General features: G+C 39.7%; 1 protein-coding gene across 1 annotated transcript in view; it reads left to right on the top strand.

Annotated features, from left to right (window-relative positions):
• The first annotated feature begins 2,917 nt into the window (after positions 1–2,917).
• TTN (titin) overlaps positions 2,918–18,684 on the top strand; it is a 265,933-nt gene continuing 250,166 nt past the window's right edge. Inside the window, 10 exon segments of the mRNA XM_046658450.1 lie at positions 2,918–3,112; positions 5,347–5,450; positions 7,697–7,900; positions 9,512–9,799; positions 10,279–10,364; positions 10,456–10,691; positions 14,555–14,882; positions 15,476–15,628; positions 16,308–16,442; positions 17,725–17,856. Of these exon segments, the coding sequence (XP_046514406.1) occupies positions 5,360–5,450; positions 7,697–7,900; positions 9,512–9,799; positions 10,279–10,364; positions 10,456–10,691; positions 14,555–14,882; positions 15,476–15,628; positions 16,308–16,442; positions 17,725–17,856 (1,653 nt within the window). The 5' untranslated portion in view covers positions 2,918–3,112; positions 5,347–5,359.

Raw genomic sequence — 18,684 nt, 5'->3', positions numbered from 1 at the left:
AGCTCAGTGATGAGCCTATATTTCAGCTTTGAAATACTCCATGAGTGGAAGGGACTTTATAGATGTAATATTTCTGGATATTACAGTATTTACTGAAATGCAAACTCCTTGAGGTCAGAGATCTTTGCTGTCTGCATGGTTATAATCCTAGTGCCTGAACAGTGTTTAACGGTCAGAATGCACACAAAAAATTTTTAACGAATTATAAAAGACATTATTTTACTCTTTTCTCTAAGAAAGGACTCTTACATTAGCCTTAAAAACTACCCATTTCTCAAATAACCCCCATAATAAATAAAATAAAGTCCTTCCTCTGTTAAATGGTCCTATGTAGTATAAACAGTCTGACATTAACCACAACTATGTAGATGAGTGACTGCCTCGGTCTTACACATATCCTAGTGTAGGTTGCAGTCATAGATTACTAATTTATTAGCAGTTTATGTGGACCACGACCTCTGAGAGTGCAGGAACCATAACTGCCTGCTTGGTCAGTCACCGCTGTCTAGCCATCTAGACACATCCAGCACAACGCCTGGCACAAAGTCACCACACAGTAGATATTTGTTAAGTCAATAAGCAATGAAGGGATCCAGAATTATAATAATTTAGCACAGTATTCAGCACTGAGTATATGCTTAATAAATATTTATTGAATTACCTTAACTATGATATTCAAAAAGAGAATCACACCATGCATTCCAAACTAAGTAGGCATTATATTTGAATTATCAGCTGTTTTGGATTATCTATGGGACTCCTCCCCATGTTTGAGTGGTAAATTAAGATCTTACTGCATCAGCAAACTCCCCAAATCTGAGTAGTATTTGGTTTCCACTGGGCTAGCTTACTATATTCCAACTAAGGTATTTTTAATTTTAAAATGAATACTTACCATGATATCACATACTGTCCACTACTGTTCACTAATCCAATAACATGGCTCCTTTCCAGAGTTGTGTAGTAATTATTTACTAACTGGCCCCTTCCTTCCTTTCTTCCTTCTGTCTTCTTTCCTTTCTTCCTTCTTCTTTCCTTCCTTCCTTTCTTAACTCTTAACGTCATTTAAGGATGTAAATACCAATAGGCAAGGATTTTGACAATATTGCATAGTCTAGAAATGTCCCAGAATAGTGAATAGACAGGAAGCTTTGGAGGACAGACACTTGACCTTATGTCTACAATATACAGTCCATCTTCCTGGCTCTTGAGCTCCCTGTGTTGCACCAGGTCAAGATGACACAAGCGTCAAGATTCTATTTACTCGTTCCCTCTAGTTTCCATAAGAATTAAAGTGGTTTGACTTTAGTTCCAACAAGCGTAACAAGACACTAACAAGCCTCACATTAAGTCAAATGAATCCTAAAAGGTACATACACACACACACACCACACACACGAACACAAATATTTGAAATAGAAGGTCAATTGGTGAACATCTCAAAACAGAAAGATCACACAGCATTTCTAGTTTTGTTTTGCCTTATGCCTGGCAGTTTGCCTGTAACATGAGGCTAATTGGGAATATTTTAAAGATATATAACATGAAACTAATTGCTTCTAAGTAAAGCAATGAAACAGGATTATGACAGATAGAGTCTATAAGGGGAAAAATGATGCCACCAATACAGATATCACCACTTAAGTAAAGAAAACAAATGTTTAAATGAATACATGGTATCATCTTGTCTATATAATTGTACTAGATCAGTTGTCCTGTAGACTTTAGCTCTGTTTAATGTTAATAAATTAATCACTATATAAATAATTACAAAATATGAAATATTAAGGAAGTTGAAAAATCTAATGCATGACCAAGTTCTTCCACAACAGGAAACATTTTTATTACAGACATAAATAAATTTAACTTAAGTGTTAAACTTTTAGTCTATTTTATTTTTAAAAAGTCTCTTTCCATTATCAACAAAACAATTTTCTTCCCTCTTAGCGGGGTTTTCCAAACCTCTCAGATGAACCATTATAAAAATCTTTTGGTTTGCTGTTTTGTATTTGAAATATCTCTTGCTTGAAATTAAATTTAGTCCTAAAATAGCAACTATATCATCTCCTAACCACTTCCCATTAGTAACAGCAAACTCCAGAGATTAGTAAAGCAACTTTCGTGCGCCTGGAAAAAGAACCCTATGGATGATTTAAACATAAGTCTTGGCTACTCATTAAGGAACAGTGCACGCATATTTGCAAATACTGAAGCCAGGAAAAAATGAAATCTGAAAAAAGTGAAATCATTATACTGTATAGACTAAATCTAAGCAGAGTTTGGGCTTTGTCTTTCAACATTGTTTCTTGCAAGACTGTAAAAACACTTAACTCATTAACATTGGCTTAACTCTCCCCAAAGTACAAGTGGATTCTGGAGAATGTAGATAGCGTAAATGAACTCTCTTCAATGCTGCGGTTTATAGACACTGATTCTTCAAAGGTGAAGTCTTATGCATGAGATAAATTCCCTCAAGTGTTGTCATGATTGACAGGTCCATTTGGTTGGTTGTATGGGAGAAGGGAACAGGAACGGGGCCTGACTCACAAGGCAGAGCCCTCAGGTTTAGGGCTATTTTATATGACTGCCCCCAAGTGTCTTCTATTGTCACAGATTCTCCTCAGAGCACTGTTTTCAGTTTTTAACATGGGCAACAAATGCGCTTCTCTAAGCCTCAACAGACCTATTCTTTAAATACGGTTCTATTTCCTTGGTAAAGCCTCTTTTGAGGTGCTAAATTTAGCACTGCCAATCAGAAGAACAGGTGGTATGTGACACTACCAAATAGGCCCCTCTCCCATCATGCTTTCCTAAGACAGCCAATCACCCAGGGCCCTGCCCTAAGGATGTGGGGCTGTCAGCAGATCTGGCAAATATAAGGGCAGGGCCAGACCCTGGCTCTTGAGCAGTCGTGCATTCCCAGCCTCGCCTCGGGTGTAGGGATTGCATAGAAAAGCAAAACTACACAGTCACTGTGTAGTTTTGCTTTTAAGTTTAGAGGCTCACCGATTCATGTTGGAGATGGTCGAAAAAACCAACTCTAGATAGGACGTCGTTTCAGAAGCAACCTTGGGCTTAGTCCCACCCTTTTTGGGCACTCTTGAGAAATCAGGTGAGCAGCATCTTTTCTTTTTTCATTGGTAGAGTCCCTTCCTTATTGATTTCTGCTTCCTGATTATCTTTGTTTGCTAAATGCCTATGTAGAAGCGTTTGTCTACTTGTTGCTGGTGCTGATCCATTATTTGAATCTGCTTGTTAAATTCTGTCTTAAAAGATGTCAACATTTTTCTTTAAAAAGTTTAATACTTGGACATATCAGCCCAGTCAATGTTTCAAATTGTTTAAATGCATCTAATAGTCTAAAACTGCTAAAGTTGCGGTCCAAAATGGTGATAGAAATGTTTGTTTCTTTTGGAGACTCTTTTTGTCTGTTGAGAATGTTCAAGGTTATATTACTCAGTGATAAAGTGAGACACACCAAGAATAGCTCTGATAAAATGCATGTGGTATCAGCTACGCCCTGATGACTTTTTAAGGGAATCAACTGCTGAGGTATCAGTAGCAGGACAGTGACAGAACACTTGCCTGCTGTCAGTCAACCCTGGAGAGTTTATTTTGGGAACATGACATTTTAGAGGCATACCTTCAGCCCTAATTAGACAAAGGCCTCTGAAGAGCAAGTGCTAAAGCAACAAAATTTACCTAGACAGTAGGAATAAAAGACCAACTTAGACTAGTTAATTGCAATATCTTTAGGAACTTGGAATAAAGCTATGTAATTGCTTTCTAAAATACTCAGAATCTCATTATGTATTTTAATTCAACTCACAATCAAATTATACGATATGAGATAAATGTTGATGCTAAGAAGGATAAGAAATAAAGTTTTAGAGACTTTTTATTTCTAAATACACTTTGATTTCCCATCTTCCTAGAATTAGATTACTAACTGTAAATGCCTATTAATATGTAGATATATAATATATAGACGGTGTAAAAGAATACAGCTATTTTTAGAATATGCACTAGATTGTAAACAGGAAAAGTTAAACACAAAAAATGTATTCATCCTAAAGATAACAGGCTACAATAAGGAGTTCTTCACAGAAGTTTCACAAAAACTTTTGGATACTATCTGAATTTTCCAAACATAAATTTTATCATCTCAGAGAATTCTGTTCATTTTCTTTTTAACTAAGTAAAAAGTTACAATAAGTTACAGAATTATCATTAGGAAGATTATTGCTCCATAAAGCTCTAGTGAACAGAGAATTTTATGAAAAATAGCAATAAAGCAATTGATGATTGAGAATCTGCTTTTTAAATCAGAAGAGTGGAATAGTCACATTGAATAATAAAGTACTTATGCATCAGAAAATTCCTCACATTTTCTGTCTGAAACTGATGGACAAAGTACTTTCTTCCACTGAGCAAAAAGACTTCACTGCAAGTTTCATATTCATTTCTTTGATTTTGAATATTTATGCTCTGAAATTATAGATCTTGTCACTTCATCTACATTTCACACCAGCCTTCCATCTTTCAGAGTTTGCACACTGTTCCCTATTAAAAATCCAAGTCGGAATTTTTCTTTCAGATCTAAAATAAACTTCGGCCTGCTCAGTTAAACTGAAATTTTTCTAAGTATTTACTTCAGCAGTAACAACTTTTATTGGGCAGTTACAATAAGAAGGAATATTAAGAAACAGAAAGCACTGGAAGCTGTCTACCAAAGGTCTGCGTATTCAACAAGGCTTGCCAAAACTTTTCAAGTAAGGAAAGGAATTGCAAGGTTGAGATTTTTTGTTTCAGTGACTAGTTTAAGTTGCCACCTGGATTACTTAAAGTAATAATGCCTGAATCATGTCAATTTTATGACTGCAGATACAGTGAGTGAAAAATTCCAGGAGGAAGGAAATACATTTTCAAATAATTCTCTCTCAAACACGGAACTGATGCAAGGATTCCTCGTGCACTTTTCACACGTCTTTTATTATTCTTCACTATCCCAGCTTACTCCAGCTTTCTCTTTCTCTAGCTTTCTCCCAGATTCCCCACCTTGGTTAAGACTGAATTTCCCTCTTTGTCCACTAGGGTACATTCCTTGCTCTGCTTGCTTAAATGTTTTTCCGTTTGCCCTTTGACTTGCTACTCTGTTAGGCTTCAAGTCTACTCAAAGGCCAACTGTCCAAATTCAAGCCACAAAACAGAAGGCTTGCCCATCACTCGGCCCACAGATCGTTTATGAAGCAATGTGTTTGGAAATGTGTGTCTCTGCCATCTACAAAGTAGCTCCAGAGTGACCCTGAGTGGTGACATTGGAATTTATTTTCTCTTTCTTTTCAGAGTGCCTAAAAAGATGGCAACTCAAGCACCGACGTTTACGCAGCCGTTACAGAGCGTTGTGGTACTGGAGGGTAGTACCGCAACCTTCGAGGCTCACGTTAGTGGTAAGCTCTCACGTCCACGCTTTCCTTTGTTCTCTTCGCCTCTTCTCCAACAAGTTAACTTTGCAGCAGGACTTGACACCAAGTTAAGACCTGCTTTCACTTTGTAAAATTGGTCCCAGTCTATGGAACGGTCATTATAAGGATGTACCATTCACAGAGTACTGACAAAATCTGACAATATAATGGCTTGGAAATGTTTTATTCATATTTATAAATCCACAAGGCAAAATAATTAGCGTTGAATTAAAACTGCTGTCAGAATCCAGCTGCTAAGTAGGACCAAATTTGGTCATTCTATATTTGGGTTCAGCTGCAGAGCCAGACTGGAAGCCAAGAACTCCAGCCCAAGAGGGGCCAGCCACGGAGTTGCTGGGCAGGGAGCCTGGGGCTGACTGCTCTGTGCGCCTGAGCCTCCATTGTTTTGTATGGAAAATAACAATACAACCAACTTTCCCCAGAGGCAGAACTGTCAGTGATGAGCTAACCCCTAAGTATTTTATTGTTTGATCTTCAATCTTTATTAAGCGATTCTAGTTAATTAAAAGATTTCCCAATCACTTTGAAACGACAACAAAAATAATACATGCCTCTCTGGTCGATATATTAGAAACAGTGATTCTAGAATTTTATTTAAAAGGAAGTTTTTTTATTTCTTTTTTCCTTTCTTTTTCTTCTTCATAACTCAGTTTAGGGATGGTTTCTGAAAATGCATGGTTTCTGGGACCTATCAACAGGCGGAAAAAATGAGGGTCATCTACGAATTAGGTTGCAAATAATCTCAAAATTATTAATCAACATTGTCTCCTTCTGCAGTATGGTAACTGGCTGTGTAAGATTATATGGATTAACTGAAAATCAGGCTTGATGCACTTCCATGTTCATTGTTCCTCTTTTTTTTTTTATTTCAAGGCTTACAATAAAGATATAAAATAAGATTTCCTTTTCCTTTCTGTTTCTTTTTGCTTTCTGCCTATTTTATTACCAATCTTATTCATAACTGGATAACACTTTATTTTACATTGCACAAATATCATATACTCATTCTTCATTTTCTATTGTAAATGTATATAGAGACCAATTCCCTTCTTCTCATGCGGGCTAGACTCTGACTGACCTCCACATAACTCACGTGCTTATCTTGTAACGCTCAGTAACTTCTGAACTGAGCAGAACCTATACGGCTTCAGTGGCATCTTGCCTGCTTGTGGAGTAGCGGAATCTGGCTTCTTCACAGCTTCTTGTTCCTTCACACTTTGTGCTGATAAATTCTTAGAAAAACACCACTGAAGATATTTGATACCCATGAATTAGCCAAATAAACTATTCCCTTGGCCCCCGTGGGAGATCGGCTAATGTAAGGACAACAAAAGAAACTTTCTCTTGGTTATCTTCACTTCCTCAGTTTAAGGAGATAGATCACCAGTCTTTATGCCAAATGCAAAATAAACTGTGCCCCGAATTCGCCTCATGCCTTCTGAATGCAGAGATGTAATATGTATACAACATCAAACCATGGACATGTAATTCTTAGGTCCGCAATTAACGGCTAGTGACAAGAATTTGGCTTTTCTAACTGCAACTCCAACCACACGTGTTGTTCTGAAAGACCAGGTTTGGTTTCGTCTCTTGTTATATGAGAAACTGCCTGTCCACGGTTTGGCATGGTTACTGATTGCACCTCCGAAAGGCAGGAGAGTTCAGGCAGACAGTGTCCCTGTAACCGCAGAGGAGGGACAGAGGTGCGACGTCCTCCTGTGCCTGTTGGCAGAACTTTTAGATCTCTTTGCTGCTTTTGCTCTTCGCTTGTCTTCAAATAGGACAATGGTCACTTTTTACTTCAAAGTTTCCTTGGCTCTTCACTTTTATAAATCCCTTTCATGATTTTAATGATGTCTATTAATTGCCTCATATTGAACCCTGGGCAGAAAGGCAGGAGATGGAAATTCTTGGCCTCTCTGTGCCATGCTAGCTGAGGGACCTTGGAGAAATCATTGAGCCTCTTTGGGCCTCAGTTTCCTCCCCGATAAAAGGAAGGCACAGGCCGTGACAGGAAGCCATAGGCCCTCCTAATGATCTGCGAGTTTATACTTTTATTGTTGGCTGTCAAGTTTTCACCAACCTTAAATAGCATAACACTCTGGATAGCTTTTATGGGTTAGGTCAAGGCCGTGAACATAATGGGACACAGCAGAGGCCTTTTTCAGCTCCCCGTTCAAACATAAAGATGGACTCTCTTTGTTCTCCAGGTTTGCCAGTTCCTGAGGTGAGCTGGTTTAGGGATGGCCAGGCAATTTCCACTTCCACTCTGCCCGGCGTGCAGATCTCCTTTAGCGATGGCCGCGCTAGACTGACGATCCCCGCCGTGACTAAAGCCAACAGTGGACGATACTCCCTGAGAGCCACCAATGGATCTGGACAAGCGACTAGTACTGCTGAGCTTCTCGTGACAGGTAGGCTGGAGGCGCAGCCTGTGCTCTGCGCCCCCTGCCCCCCAAGGCATCTCCAGGACTTGGGGAAGGGGATTCCCAAAGAGCTACTGAGCACAGGCAAATGCAGCTCCAAGTCAAGAGAAGGGCCCCCGGAGGCTGAATTGATAGCAAAGTTGTTTGCCCTGTGGAATTTAATTTTCCTCTCAAAACACAGCACAAAAGTGGCTGAGAATCAGTTCCTCTATACACATATTAAGCACTCAAAAATATATTAAGGAAATATTAAAAATCGTCTTTCTGAGCAAGTAACAAGGCTTGGAGCCTTGTTTATAAACCTAGGAAGGAAATATGTCTATCTCTAGGAACTCACAGTTTAACAAGCACCTAGATGAGTCTGATGCAAGTGGTCCACAGACCACCCATTTAAGAAACATTGTTCGAGGCTATAAAGTTTAATAATTCCATTTACTTTCCAGTCCTAAAAATATTACACAGTAAACCTACACAGAAAAAAGCAAATGCTTGTCTGATTCAAAAGCATGACACAGTTTCCCCAGAAAAGTTATCACCAACCTTGGTGGCTTCTGTCATTTTTCTCCATCTTTACCAAAAACAAAAGGCACATCAGGTAACATCAGGTATGAACTTTAACATAGATCCAGAAAATTCAGAAATGGAAAATGTATAGGGTTGATGGCATCTGCTGTTGTTTATTACTCAAAGACATGTCAAAATTAATCCCATTTACCCTTCGCTTTTATCTTATAAAAAATTTCTTTCAACATAATTAACCAAAAAAAAAAAAAATCCCTTTTCTGTGGTGGAACTAGCATTAAATCATGTCATTATTTGGATTAACATTTTAAATGCAAGTAAATATTTCGGTTATTTGACTACTGATCAAATTGAAGACAATTTAGGGTTTTAAAATTAAATTACAATTTAATGATTCTGTAAGTCACAGGTGCACCCGTCAAACCAACCATTGGAATTCATTTTAATGCAACTTACTAGAATATGTACAGGTGCCTTCACATGTTAATATAGTGCTAGATGTAAGGTAGGGAGAAAGTGCCAGAAGGATTCTCTAGAAATGTTATAACAAGATCTAGACTTTTTTTTTTGGTGAGGAAGATTCTCCCTGAGCTATCTGTTGGCAATCTTCCTCTTTTTTTGCTTGAGGAAGATTAGCCCTGAGCTAACTCTGTGCCAGTCTTCCTCTATTTTGTAGGTGGGTGGAGGCTATGGCATGGCTGACAGTGGTATAGCTCCTGCCCGGGGTCCAAACCGGCAAACCCCTGGCCATGGAACCAGAATGTGCCTAACTTAACCATTATACCACAGGGCAGCCCAGAAGCTTTTTCTTAAAAAAAAAAAAAAAAAAGTAGTGGCCTGGAACTGCTCAACAAAACAAAGCAAATAAAATACAATATGATGGCTGGATTGCCTTCTTCACTCTCCTGGCTCCATTCTCCCTGTCATCTGCTGGATGAGCTGGGCTCAAGGACAGTCAAGGACGTTTGGTTGGACGAGTCATCCCTTGGTTTTGGAACCGGAGCTGTGATTGTTTAAAAATAGCCTGCTGGGAGCGCCCTGGCTGGCAGTCCTGATTTTCTTTTCTTTCCCCTGCAGCCGAGACAGCGCCACCCAACTTCGTTCAACGGCTGCAGAGCATGACTGTGAGACAAGGAAGCCAAGTGCGACTCCAAGTGAGAGTGACTGGAATCCCTACACCTGTGGTGAAGTTCTACCGGGACGGAGCCGAAATCCAGAGCTCCCTTGATTTCCAAATTTCACAAGAAGGCGAACTCTACAGCTTACTGATTGCGGAAGCATACCCGGAAGACTCCGGGACCTATTCAGTAAATGCCACCAACAGCGTTGGAAGAGCTACTTCGACTGCCGAATTGCTGGTTCAAGGCATGTGCTGGAGGCGGAGGAACACGGAGAAAGGGGGAGGACGATTTAGAATGAAGGAGGGCTGGGGTGCACCTGCCTCCCCTCTGAGGCCTAGGGATGCTGAGAGCTCAAATCAGGGCTGGCTTTTCAACATCCGTAAAAAGAAAAGTCTCTGAGATTCTAAGCAGGCGCTCAGAATCATTGAAGCAATCTCTAGTTATCAACCCTATAAGAAACTGTAAAGTATTTCAATTAAATCATCTAGGTTTTCAAATTATTGGCAAATAATGAAATTTTTTTAAAGGTTCTAAGTAAATTTTTATATAATAAACATTTTCTATTTTTAAACCCAATTTATAGTCATACAAAATTCAAAACTTTCTTTTCCTCCACCAGGACACCTAGAAAATCTTATTGACTTTGTAGTCAGAATTAACACAATCTCTTTTAAAATGGGTCTTCGTGCTCCCTGCTAATTATTTATCTTCCCCTTGCCACAGGTGAAGAAGTAGTACCCGCTAAAAAGACAAAGACAATTGTTTCGACTGCTCAGATTTCAGAAACAAGACAAACCCGGATTGAAAAGGTATTTCTCTATCCTGTCGGTCCTCAAGCCTTTCAGCTCGTTGCTTCACCAAGTGCTGCTCCTCAACTGGGCTTGTTTTCATCTTTTACAGAAGATTGAAGCCCACTTTGATGCCAGATCAATCGCAACAGTTGAGATGGTCGTAGATGGGCAACAGCTGCCACATAAAACACCTCCCAGGATACCTCCGAAGCCAAAGTCAAGGTCTCCCACACCACCATCCATTGCTGCCAAAGCACAGTTGGCTCGACAGCAGTCCCCATCGCCGATAAGACACTCGCCTTCCCCCGTCAGACATGTGCGAGCACCGACCCCATCTCCGGTCAGGTAAAGCCTTTTAGAAGAGATGAAGTCATTATGCATTTCTGAATTAGGTTTCATCCAATAAGAAGAGAAATAGAGGGAAGCAATAAAAAACGTAGCATGTGATAAAGGAGGTAAACCAAAAAGGTACTGAATAAGATTTTCACCAATCCTCACTGTTTACAGGTAAATTGGAGAACTTTATAAACTCAAATTCTGAATTCTTATTCGTATGCCACTTAATAAGTATGTGCTTTAGAGGTCCAGAAAGAGCACAGTGAAAGGAGAAGAGACAAAATGTAGGGTTGGAAGCACCAAGTTAATGAGCCTGATCACTTGCTAACAGTGTGGTCCAGGGAAATAATTATAATAATAAAATAGTCACTACTTTATTGATCACTTTCTCCATGTATGCCATCTCATTAAATATTCACAGCAACCTCTTGAGAATTATCAGCCATAATTTTCGAGAAGGTGACTGAAGCTAAAGAAGTTAAATCATTTGCTTAAGGTCTTAGTTGTGTCATTTGTTACTTAAAAAGAATCACAGTAAGAATGATCTCACGGAGCACTGTGAGGGTACAGCAGATAATTAGTTGAAGGTGCCTTGTAAATAGAAAATAATTATACAGATGTTCCTATAGTCAGTAATAAGTAAACCCTTCTGAATATTTTGCATATGCCTATGTTATTTTATCTAGAAAATAAAATGGATTTCTATGCTTAGTTAATATGGGAGTATTTTAGAGTATGAGTATGTATCATGAGGGCTCAGAAATTATATAATCAAGAGTCAATTATCCTAGCAGATTTGAAACTTTGGGATTTGGCTTAGCATGCTGAGGTTTTTAATGCGATGAACTGAAAAATGTGCAAAATTTGGAGTAAACAAAAAAAGTGTTTCTTGTTCGATGTAAATGAAGTAAAAAACATATGGATAAAGCTACTCTGCCAAGAAGAATTTCTAAAAGAAGAATAATAAGAGGATAGTTGACCTAAAAAGTTTTCAGACTTACTGTACTCAAAACAGTATGGTATTGGTAAATGAATAGAAAATGTATCAGGGGAGCAGAACAGAGTCAGAAATCCATTCAGGCATACAGGGAAGTCAATTTTTAATCAGAGCCACCTTTCATTTCGGTGGGGAAAAGGGTATTTTACTCAATAAAGAATGCTGGCCAGTCAGCTATCCATCTGCAAGAAAACAAACATAAGCCTCTCCCTCACACCATTCACAAAATAAATCCCAGCTTGATTAAAGAGACAAATTAAAAAATAAAAACCTAAAAAATATGTGAAGAAAATGTGGGAAAGCATTTGTGGAAGAGCACTTTTAAAAGTAGACTAACAGATTCAACTACATAAAAATAAAAATTTCCATATGGCCAAAGCAAGATCATTGTTAAACCAAACAGCGCATTTGAGAAAAATTTCAAAGATGCATATTCTTCAAGATATTTCATTGCATCTGCCATAAAAGTATTATAACAAATGCACAATGGCTACAATGTGAATTGAATAAGCCTAGAAACCGTGCACAACCTACACAACCTTACATGCTGATGCTGGGTAAGACCCCAGATAGAAGCAAAATGCAAACAGGAGAGCTGGGGGGAGATGTTTGCAACACTTAGGACAAAGAACTAATATCCAAATGTATTAAAAAAGCTTCCACAGATTAACTTTTAATGAAAAAAACAAGCAACACCAATGAAAAAAATGGACTGAAGACAAGCACTTCATACAAGAGGCAATGCAAACAGCCAATAAATATGTGAAAAAATGCTACATACCTTCCAATCTTTACTACATTGGCCACTTAAAAAGTTAAAGGTATTGGCAAAAACTAACATAAAGCCTTGAGCAAAAAGCTCAGTTTTAAAAATATGTCTTCTATGAAATAAAAAATAAAATGTTCCATCTCAGGCTACCTCCAAGTTTGCACACCGTGAACTCACAACACGGGCCAAATTCAATTTCTGGGGGAGGTAACAACCTGACCGTATTTTCGATCCAAGACTGCGCACCGTTTAGAATTACAGAGCTTTCCTGATTCCACGGAGCGTTTTGACCACTTAGCAGTTCTGAGAGTTCATTAGTAATAATCCCAATTACTTAGCCCCTCAAATTTGCTTTAAAATAATTAAGAAATAAAAATACCAATTAGTGGAGAAAATAATGATAGACTACTTCCTAAAATGCCTCATGGCTCAATCTTGATTTTTGTCATAGAGTAAGGCAAACATATTTCATTGAATAAGGTACATTGTATCTAGCTGCGACCAGGTGATTATTTTTTATTCTAAGAGCAGAAATAAGCACTTTCCTATAATGACTGAAATTACAATTGATTTTCACAGTTATGGGCTTACCTGCAACCTGCTGTTCATCACTCATGTCATGCTAATCATGTTTTTAACTCTTTTTGAATTAAACCCACTTTACTAGCTACAGCGAGAACAAGGTACAGGTTGAAACTTGGAAGTACAAGTCCTTTCGCTTTTCCTCAGTTGGTGTAGACCCTACATGAGTCTAAGCTCTTCTTTGTTATATTTCTAAGGCAATCACTTTCAAAGTAGAGACGTGTTCCCCCAGATCTCCCATTAGTTTGATTACAACTCCATTTATAAAATGTAAATTGATTTCCACAAAAAACCCTTCTTCGGGAAAATGATTAAACATTTCTTCAGGAAACTGTTAATATTCATGAAATTCTAATTTAGAGAAAATATCAACCGTACCTTGATCATTGATTAGAATAATTATTTCATTTACGATCAGTATAAGTTAAATACTCTATGTAGTGCCAGAATACATTTATACACATTTTCCTATAGGCTGGAGTAGTTAAGTGCAATGATAAGGCAATACTGCCACCTAGAGGGAAAAAATGTATAAATTTTATTGATGAAGAATTAAATTAGGAAAAATTTTCTCTTAAGATAGTTGACCAACCCCAGAATTATTGCTATAGATCAGGAACTGTCTTTATTGGCTATAAATGCCAGGATTTAGCACCCAGATTCTTCAACTGATGCTCTTGCACTTCAGGCGCACATAAAAAACAATGAAAACTATTTTGGAAGAGGCCACATTATCAATTTAATAAAAAACTATAGAATCCTCAGGTTTCGAATGAGCTAGCAATGCTGAGGATATTTAAAAGAAGTCCAGAGTACAGTGCGATGAGGGTCAGGGTAAACAAATACAAAGGAAATTAAAAAGAGCAGCTCACGGCACCTTGACTAGCACGGCAGTTTCCAAAGTGCGTTGTGCAGCCTATACCCAAAAAAGTCCTGCAAAAAGAGAAACGAGCAAGCTTCCTCTAGCCTGGAGATTTGCAAGGTGTATGGGCATGGTGAAGGCAGTGGGAAGTCCTGCGGGGAGAAAGCAAGCTGTAACTTGTTTAGTCTAGAGTTGCACAAGCATTTTAATTACAGAAACCTTTCTTCATTAATACCTGTTTGACATGCCCTCGCCACCCCCCCCCCCCCCCCCCCCCCCCCCCCCCCCCCGCCCCCGGAACTGGAAGTCCGCAGAAAGTTATTTGCCATGTCTTTTCTCTGGCTTGGCTGTATTTTAAGGAAGCACCTTCTGCTGCCTGGATCTTTGTAAATGGGAGAAGGTGAGGCAGGGCACAGAATTCTTCAGCTTAGAATGAAGGCTGATTCTCTTACAGCGTTAGAGCAGGTAAGGAAAGGGCTTACTGAGCTTTAAAACATATTACTTTCAAGTACATTATTTGGCCCTTGAATAGGTTCTTGAGGCACACATTTTAAAACTCTGCCTTCAGTTAAACACTTCCAGGTTTTGCTTCCATTTTTCAAATCCAGTGACCTGGGGAGTTCCTCACCTTGGCGCTCTTGACCTCTGCCGTTGGCTTTCAGGTCCGTGTCTCCGGCTGGGAGGATCTCCACGTCGCCCATCAGATCTGTGAAGTCGCCATTGCTCGTCCGTAAGACTCAGACCTCCACCCTGGCCCAAGGCCCTGAAGTGCCTCCTCCTTGGAAGCAAGAGGGCTATGTGGCCTCATCTGAGGCTGAGATGAGAGAAACGACGGTGACAAGCGCGACTCAGATCAGGACAGAGGAGAGATGGGAAGGGAGATACGGAGTCCAGGAGGAAGTGACCATCAGCGGAGCTGCGGGCGCTGCTGCCAGCGTGTCGGTCAGCGCTGCCTTCGCGGCAGGTGCTGTCGCCACGGGTGCTGCAGAGGTACTGTCAGAGCTGTCTGGTATCATTTTCTTTCCTTTCATATCTCGTTTCTCCAACCAGAATCCTGCCATGAAGCTCAGTCTGTATAGGCTGGAGGGGAAATGCATATGAACTCAAGAATATAACAGAAACTGAAGACCAAATTTGGCTCATGCTTTGTAAAAGCGCTTTTTTTTTTTTTTTTGGTGAGGAAGATTTGCCATGAGCTAACATCCTTTGCCAGTCTTCCTCTTTTTATTTAGTTTTTTTACTTGAGGAAGATTAGCTCAGAGCTAACATCTGTGCCAGTCTTCCTCCACTTTGCATGTGGGATGCCTCCACAGCATGGCTGATGAACAGAGTAGGTCCACACCCAGGATCCAAACCCATGAACCGGGGCTGCTGAAGTGGAGCCTACGGAACCTTAGCCACTCAGCAACTGGGCTGCCCCCAGCATTTTTAACTGGGACAAAGACTCTAATCTGCGAGGTTTTCATAAAATACAGATTTTGATGATACATACCATATCTCTCTTGGCAGTGACAAATGCTTATGCACATCTCTATTTTACTCTAGGTAGCTCAGTTTCCACTGTATTTTTGTGTCTAATCCAGGTGAAACAAGAAACTGACAAAAGCGCAGCTGTTGCGACCGTTGTTGCTGCTGTTGATATGGCCAGAGTGAGAGAACCAGTTATCAGTGCTGTAGAGCAGACTGCTCAGAGGACAACCACGACTGCCACGCACATCCAACCTGCTCAAGAACAGGTACGCGCGAGCCGTGCAGCCTGGGCTCTGCATGCGCACAGCCTGTGGCGAACCGACACGCAGACCATTTTGAGGACAGCATGGAGCCCAACATGGCTCAGATTTTTAGGACTTTCTGAGCAAAAAGTGGTCTGCAACACCAAAGCTGTTTAAGATGTAAACGCCATAAGTACCTGTTCTGTGTCAGGCAGGTAGGCAGGCAAGAGTTAACTACCAGAAAGTCAATGCAGGAGGTCAGACAAGGTATTCAAAGTATCAAGGTGCCCCTGGGTCGAGTCAGGCAACGGGGAGCCGGGAAAGTCAGCTGAACAAGAAGGATACGTGTGCACTCAGTGCTGTAGATCCAGACCCGGCAAATCCAGAGGTCAGTGGCACCAGGAGCCAGGCATGGAAACCGTTATTCAGAGCAGACATTACCTTTCTCTAAGCTTCCCCAAAAGGCTTTTGCTTTTACTTTGCTCAAAACAAACGTGACATTTGATTCATGGCTGAAAAGTGTTATAAATCCAGGATAATTTCCCATCTCACATTTGAATAGATTTTGTTACAGTTTAAAATCATTCTAACTTTCCTCCTTATCCTCTCTTGTGTGACATTTCTGTCTTTACCCTGATTTACTATTGTAACTTTTTATATAAGGTGTATTAACCTATTTCTTTCCTTTCTCCATGAAAATCAGATAAGAAAGGAGGCAGAGAAGACTGCTGTAACTAAGGTAGTAGTGGCCGCCGATAAAGCGAAGGAACAAGAATTAAAAAGAACCAGAGAAGTAATTACGACAAAACAAGAGCAGGTGCATGTAACTCACGAACAGGTGAAAATGGTTTTCGATGTGAAATTGTGGTGGTTATTACCTCTGTCAACACATGTAATAATGTTTACTGTGAAGGGTGTGGTTTCTTGGGCAAAGTGGTTGTTATCACGCTAATAAGATCCCTTTGTATCTGCGTATTCCTGGGCACTGGATACTGAAGTCCCTTAGGGTCACCGAATGCTTCCCTTGTGTAGACAAAAGGGACCTCTGTGGACATGTACTGAGGGTAGAAACAGGACTCGCATCTATGTTGATCTGGGGATGCACTAACTAATACGTGACCATGAGGGAGGTAAAGCCAGTAAGGAGAAGGATATACTGAGGTAGAAACAGGGAAGAGTGGAAAAGAACCCTGAACACACATTGCTTTACACATAGCTTAGCAACTGCTCTCTGATGCCTTAGGAGAACATTCAAACATGGATCTGAAGTGGAATGGACAGCATGGCCTTTGTAGGTCAAATGACCAGAAAAAGTGAAAAGGACAGCCCTGTGATTGGAGGCACTGAGGGACCGATTAGATAAGGCCAACTGGTAGGACCGCTGGCCAGGGGAGCCAATGTCAGTTGGGTGGTTTGAGAAGATGAACTTTCAAGTCTCTTTCAACCCTGAGATCCTGAATTTCAGTGATGATGTCTGAGAACAGCAAAGAGGCAAATGGGGAAAACTGCCCGCCACATACCCCTTAGTGGTCCAGATCCAAACACAGCACCCTTCAGGTGGTTAAAGATTCGGAAAACATTTTGCCCATGATATGTGCAAAATTTTCTCTCCATAGTGTCTCAATTTTAGAGAACTAAGTCTCGATATTCCAAACCATCATAATATTTAGGAAAAATTTCAAAGCAAAAACATCATGTAAATGCAGATTGTAAATTGTCTATACTTGATTTCCCACATAAAAGATAAAAGGGTCAGACAAAATTACTTCTAAGGCCTTTCATTCTAATATCCTATGCTCTAAGATCACCTTTAGATGACAGAAGTAGCATAGAATAATATTGCCATATACCCATTTATAAAAATTGGAAGTCTTTTCTAAGAAGATGGCAATTCTCTGATTCAAAGCAAACAGTGTTGAATCCAATTTTTTTCCTCTAAGCAGCATAACTTATGGTTTAGGCAGAGAAAGAACATGGTCCTATTAATGAAAATGAGATGATTTATTTTATTTAGTGATATTCTTTCTTCAAATTCCTATTTTGTAATATCTAACAAACATTATGTCACTTCCATTAGAGATCAGGAGATAATAAGGTTTTGTTTTTATCATTGATTTCAGATAAGAAAAGAAACTGAAAAAGCATTTGTACCAAAAGTAGTAATTTCTGCAGCTAAAGCCAAAGAACAAGAAACTAGAATTACTGGAGAAATTACTAAAAAACAAGAACAAAAACAAATAACTCAAGAAACGGTAAGTCCCGTTTTGTAAATACCTTGTAGTTTGTTGACAAATGTCACATTCCAGCCAGCTGCATGCACCCGATAACCCAAACCTCTAAGTGGAGGAGTCTTTTGTGTGTATTTTCTTTTTGGTTTCTCGATGTCAAGTATTGAAACTCTTTCATGATGGAAATTCTGTTGTCATTGCACAATATTCCACTCATTTGATCAGTTGTGGTGAGATCGTCCATCTATTAGAACAGTTTGGGGGCACATCTGTGACATTTCTAGAGCATTCTTAAATAGGATAGATATCACCCCAGTCCAGTTACCCACTGGTGCAGTCAGCTTTCTCATGCATAGCTGAATCCTCAGTCACTTACATTGTAACACACAAACTACATAGTTGTAAGACACACGTGTGAGCACATGTGCACACACAGACACACACACACACACACAGCCATGAACGCTCCAATCAAGGGGAAGTGAGGAAATGCTGGATGTTGGGGAAGACCAGTACTTCTTCAAGAAAGTGCCCTAATTACTGGTTGATAAACAGTAACTTAGAAGCATTTGCTCCTTTTGTGCTGTAGAGCCATGAGGGAACAACCTCAATGTCATCAAACCCCACTTCTTTCCCATGTGTGAAATCAAGCCTTAAGGTGTCTGGAAAGAATCATCTATGTTGATTTCTTTCATGTTCAGGGAGGCATCTGTGCTCCCCTCTCTTGATCTCAAGCTCTTTGCTGATCACAGAGCTACTTTTTAAAAAAGGTCCAACTGAGAACACTATATACTTAAGGGGCTGGCCAGAAGCTGTTAGGTGAATTTCCCTCTCCTGATAGTGAGTGAGAGA

The sequence above is a fragment of the Equus quagga genome, chromosome 4 (assembly GCF_021613505.1).
Source record: "Equus quagga isolate Etosha38 chromosome 4, UCLA_HA_Equagga_1.0, whole genome shotgun sequence".
Lineage (NCBI taxonomy): Eukaryota > Metazoa > Chordata > Mammalia > Perissodactyla > Equidae > Equus > Equus quagga.
This window is presented reverse-complemented; position numbering and strand designations above follow the sequence as displayed.